Below are 6,000 nucleotides of genomic sequence, written 5' to 3'. Positions count from 1 at the left end.
AAAAGAAAACGTAATGGTAATACAAAATAATAGTTACATAACAAAATATATTACAGTTTTAAAATTACCTGTTAAAACATAGCAGCTTTTCTAAAGTTCACTATTATTGTGTTTTGTCTTTTTTCTTACATGACATAAAAACAAGTGCAGTAATCAAGATCAATGATACAAATACTGATTAAATATAAGTACAGTTCATATTTTTAAAAAAAAAACTCCATAAAACTATTTTCTCACTTTATTACCGCATTCCTTCTGTACTTACAGTAATGAGACAACTTACTGTAATATGATATATGTGACAGGGGTTAGAAAATGTTGACAGAAAATGATCTTCATTCAAACTGTTGAATCTTCATCCCTCATCCCCCAAATTTTCTATTTTAACTTTTGTTTGGACTTTTTTATGTCATTCCCCATACTGCTTCATTAGATTACAGTAAGGCAGCCAAGTTTTAACCACACAACAGGCCATCTGGACACACTCAAAGGTACAACCAACCAAGGTGGCCGAAGTTGGCACAGTGCTCAGAGAGCTGCACAGGATGAAAACTCGGGTACAGTCAAGGTACGGTTTCAACCGAAGCTCTCAAGCCAAACCACTGGTCACTAAAATGGCAACAACTTCAAACACAGAATTAGAAATATGTTGGAGGATCCTAAATGTGCAGATGTGTGAAGGATTGAGGTAAGTAAAGAGATTAATATCATGGGTCTGTTCTCTGAGTCACATGCATGTTTGATTTAGTAATGTAACTGTAGATGCCACCAAGAGAGAAGCAAGCTTTAAGGAAAATATTGTCCTGTATGTGAAGAAAACGGGCCAGGTTCCGCAGGGCTGCACTACTGTTGCAGCAGCAACAGTCACAATAACACGAACAGGTAACCCTCAAACCACTCTTAATAGGCCCTCAATGCTCTGTGTTTATTAGCCCCTCAGACTCCTCTCTCAATATCCTCTCATCCAGCATGTCTCATTTTGTTGCGATGTCATTAGGAAGATAAAATATGCTCTGATACAAGGACCACAAAAATTCCCGCCAAAAGATGTTTACCTTTCAGCTTGGTTATGAGCTCACTAGTCCCCTTCCCACTCCTAGTACTCAACTACCCAAAGGGCCCCCGCCTCCCAGCTTGAGTGCCCAATGTGAATCTGTGCCTAAACAACACATAACCCCGTATCACGGAATGCTCCACTATGGCGTAGAGGTAAAGGACAACCCACACATTTTTGCCATCTTGACAACATGTTCTCACAACCAGAGAGCAAAATCACCTGGTTTAAAAAATCAAAGGTCAGGGGAAGAGCAACTAATACCAAGTGGCTTTGACATGTACCCTCATCCCCAATTTTCAAATATGTGCACCAAACACCTTCTTCTCAACCTCTTAACTTCCCCTAAACTGGTGGCATCTTCAACTTTTAATGGAGAAAGATGAGATTGTCCTTCAGTCAGTACAGAGGAATTGGCAACAGCATGCTATCCACACTTTGTTTTTTGTTTGTTTTCATTCACTTATAAAATCTGTTTTCACATGTTTCTACATTTCTACGTTCTTGTTTGTTCTTCCACTGTTTTTTTTTTTTGGTGTTTTCCAAGTATGGTGCGGCTGGCAAGTTGCAGGAGGTGAGAGGTGCAGTGTGAGGCGGGGAGGCTCTCCTGTAAGCAGCATGTTGCCCCTCTCCCTGCGGAAGGTCCCTCACTTGGCTCAGCCCAGTGCCCCAGCATGGCTCCCGTCCCTGTTTTCCTGGGCATTCGGGTCCCGGCACGCGCAGTCACTGCGGATGTCGCAGGACATGGGGAACGGAATCACCTGAAAAACACACAGCACACACACTGAAGGGAAAGCTCCTATTGGGTGAGGCCACACCACAGTTCCACCCACTCACTTCCCACATAAGGACCCCTTGATACAACAGAAGAAAGGATGATATAGCATTCCTTTCTAGACCTTTAGCCCCCAATGCTGTATTTTGTAAAGAATAAAAGAAAAAACGTGATCGAGCACATGAGATCAACACAAACGCACACACACGCACACTTTTACTCTGCTTAGTCCTGTTAGGTTCATAAAAAAGCCTAATTTGAGGAGGCAACAGCAGCCAAATCATGAAGACAAACACAGCAAACATAGCTCTTAGTCAAATACTGAGAGCTTTATTGTGAATCTACAAGCGCAGCAGTTTCCAGGCCCATAAATGTAAATCATTGTTGATATGCAGTGTTGTGGGGGTGGCACTAATCAGTGCGCATTCTTGTGTGCAAAGGTTTGGGGGGGGGGGGTCCTGCATCGTCAATGTGCTTCACAAACAAATTCTTGTAGAAGCATAAGTTCGTTGTTTCCTGCTTAAGCAGACAGCGCCGACCTTTTCCCTGATTATCAATTTTTGTAGAAAATATATTCTGGTATGATCTAAAGCCAGTTGAGTGAGTGCATGTGCATGAGTTTGTGTGAATAAGACAGATGCTCAGCGATTCGGCATTCGGGGGGCAAAGGTAGCTCTGGGAGTAGCCTACAGAAGGTGAATGGGTCCCAAGCAGAGACAACAAACCAATTAAATGGCATGAAGCCCATGGCAACTGCTGAGCTCAGTGTTTGCGCATCTTTTTTTCTAACCTTCATCCTTGGAAATTGCTGGGATTTCAGGAAAGATTTTTGAAATTGCTTTAAATTACTCAATCACAATTTTGGCTGACAGGCTGCCAGAAGCAAATAACAAAAAGGGGCACAACAGGAATAACAAAGAAACTTTCTTGGGGGAGATGATGTCTTATTGGTACCGATATTCTTCCAGCATCTTGTAGAGAATATTATGTTTCAGACATCCCCAGCCAAACAGTTTCTTATTAAAATTTTCGGATTGGATGCAACAATGGTGGAAAGACTGACATTTCAGGACAGTTTTTTGGCTCATATTGATTAACTACACAGCACAACAACAGCACCCTGCTAGGATCCACACCAAAAACCCTTCCCTGTTCAATTCCAGCTCCTCGCACACTGGTAGTTTTACAGTGCTCTACCTATAATCATCCATAGAGTTGTGTTGTGTCTGGATGAAATGAATGCTGTTTGACAGCTGCCTCGGCCCAGGGAGGACACATATCAAAGCGAAGGGCCTGCCCCGCCGCCAGATTTCCCTCACCCCCGCTCAGCAGTGCTTCACAGCTGCATTGTGGAAGCAAGGCCATGGCAGGCGGAGAGGTAAGCATGGGTCCTCCTAGTCCTGCACTGTTTTTGCTTTCTTATCGGGGTTCTGTGTTGCATGTGAGTATTGGGAGACCTAGATGAACAGTGCATGAATAGTAGTGCGTTGCTGCCCCTGCAGCAGACTGCTGGGATTGTCACTATGACGTCCAGTTGAATGGCGGGAAACAGCTTGGCATTGTTTGCAGGGGGCGTGGAGTGGGCGTGAAAGGACTCCCCCTGACACTTTCAGAAAGAATCCTATTTTTCATGGTGAGAGGAAATGAGCAAGTCCTTCTGTTTTGGTGTACCACTGTCTAATTTGACCTTGAATGACGATGCAGCCAAATACCGATAATCTGTCTTTTTATGCTTTGTTTGACTTGGGTCTTCATTTATGTCCTCGACTACTTATACTGCTCAGCAAACGCCGACACAGTAGGTTTTCCTTGTGATAAGGCCCAAAGCTATTTCATCCTTTATATCTTCTATATAAGGGGGTCGCGGTGGCGCAGTGGGTTGGACCGGGTCCTGCCCTCTGGTGGGTCTGGGGTTTGAGTCCCACTTGGGGTGCTTTGTGATGGACTGGCATCTTGTCCTGAGTGTGTCCCCTCCAGCCTTATGCCCTGAGTTGCCGGGTTAGGCTCCGGTTCCCTGCGACCCCATATGGGACAAGCTGTTCAGAAAATGTGTGTGTGTCTTCAATATTTCCCAGCTGCGTAAAACACTTTTGTGTTGCAGAAATATGTCATTGTCATAGTGACTCAAGCTCAAACGGTTCTGTATTTTGTTTTGCCCGGAATTGTCTTCTATCTACACTGGCCTTATAAGTATATTCTGATGGAAAACATGCAAACGGCTTTCACATGTGTTCCCGCTGCTTTCCTGAAATCAGATACATTCCCTTTAACATAAACGTCCATCCATAACGTTCAGAATTGTTACATGACTAAACCCTGCAGTTTATCGATTGTAAATTGGCCCCAGAGTTGGAAATTATTACTGTTCTGTATCCAGATGATTTTTTTTTTTTTTAGAGTTATGCTATTTATCTGTTGTTCCTAAGCAATTGTGGTGAGGAGTAGGCTGATTAAATTCAGCTGTGTGTCAACGTTAGTCTAACATTGTTCAGTGTCTCCAGACATGGCAGTCTTCCTCAAACGATTAGATTAGATTAGATTAGATTAGATTAGATTAGATTACATTAGATTAGATTAGATTAGATTATATTATATTATATTAGATTACTTCAAAACAAAAAAACTGAGGGTGATATCAGCTAATAATTATTTAAATGTTTCTTTCATAGACTCGAGCTACATAGATTCAGACTATAGCACAGTGTCGCATTTTTGCAGTAGATTCGAATGTGTGTGTGTGTGTGTGTGTGTGAGAGAGAGAGAGAGAGAGAGAGAGAGAGAGAGAGAGAGAGAGTTCCTCCTTTCCTCTCAAGCACACAGGCAAAGCAAAGCAATCAGGAAATGAAAAAGATGAGGCCCAGGTTTTTCAGGTTACCACGTCTAGGATGCATTTCATCAGAATCTTTAACCAGTGTCATTTCTCTTTGTTCTTTATTCCAAGAAACAGAAGAAAGGAAAGGTCATGGTAAAAAAAAAAAAAAAGAAGAGGTTGCTGGTTTTTCACCAAAATGTCCGGGCGGAGAGAATGATAACGTAGTGGGTGTTTAGGCATGCAAGGGGCTTCAGACTGTCCCCTGCACTTTTTATATAAACCCAAAAAATACCCAACACTGACATTTAAAAAGAGTGTAAAAGCATGAATACTGTAAACTTTTATTTAAAGGCTGCATTTAAGATCAGCACACAGATTAAATCTTAGATCTGTATCTTGATCCACTTACCTAAACCACATTCAGTAACATGCATTTTCTCACACTGGGACTTCAGTGCAACTCTGCCTGGAAAATCATTTCTATTCTATTATTCATTGGGGGTTTCATGGTGTCAAATGCCAAGAGGCAGGAGGCAGGTGTACATACTCCGGGAGCCTAAAAGCTACCTGTCTACGAGCTGCCTGTCTGTTTACAGATAGTACAAGATCTCACTTGGTCAGCCACTAAGATGTATCTGAAACTCAGTAGTTCTAATAATGAAGAATTCAGATCTATGACATCTGTGATATGAAGGGTTTAGCAGTGGCCAAATGTCTCAGGGGCAGTTGAGCAACAGCTGGTGCTAAGGGGATCATGTTAGCATGCTTGCACACCTAATGGTCTAATTCCATCAAAATCCAAAAGAGGAACACCCTGTTTGCAGATTTTCACACTGAAAAAATCTGTCACTTCCAATAAATCAACAGTCCACAGACTGCATTCTGTGGAGGAACCATGCCATCATCATCACGTTAACATTTACTTCAAACTCTGGCACTCGATGTACGGTTCAGTGCTTTCTTTTGGGTTTTCTGCTTCTTTGTTTCATGGACAAAACATAAAGTCTTTTTTCTTGCCTGCTGCTATCCATCAGTCAGTGTGGTTCATAATGCTGGTCCAAAGCTTAGACATCTGCAGAGCAGAGGCACGGTGAGTTTAAGCCACTGCTAGTGGAGTCTTCTGCAATTGGCTCGACTTGGAAACTCACTAGACTAGAGACGGAAAGCACCTAAACTTTGATTTCATCCAGCTCCTTTTTGGTAGAACTTGTTACAGTATGTATGTGGACCACCAGCAGCAGTAGTCACATTTTTTTCCCTTTCATGTTGGAACAAACATCTCATTCTCTTTTTTGCTCCAAAATTTCATTCATGAAAGGACTGGCCCTAGCTGGGGTTTGTTCAGTGTTTCTGGCCAAT

At 42.4% G+C, this 6,000-nt stretch overlaps 1 protein-coding gene across 1 annotated transcript in view; it reads right to left on the bottom strand.

Moving 5' to 3' along the window:
• Positions 1-1,595: 1,595 nt before the first annotated feature.
• LOC108927179 (pappalysin-1-like) overlaps positions 1,596-6,000 on the bottom strand; it is an 83,158-nt gene continuing 78,753 nt past the window's right edge. Inside the window, exon 22 of the mRNA XM_018740292.2 lies at positions 1,596-1,815. Within this exon, the coding sequence (XP_018595808.2) occupies positions 1,711-1,815 (105 nt within the window). The 3' untranslated portion in view covers positions 1,596-1,710. The remainder of the gene's footprint in view (positions 1,816-6,000) is intronic.

The sequence above is a fragment of the Scleropages formosus genome, chromosome 6 (genome assembly GCF_900964775.1).
Source record: "Scleropages formosus chromosome 6, fSclFor1.1, whole genome shotgun sequence".
In the NCBI taxonomy this organism is placed as follows: domain Eukaryota; kingdom Metazoa; phylum Chordata; class Actinopteri; order Osteoglossiformes; family Osteoglossidae; genus Scleropages; species Scleropages formosus.
Note: the sequence above shows the minus strand (reverse complement) of the source record. Positions and strands in the feature narration are given on the sequence as shown.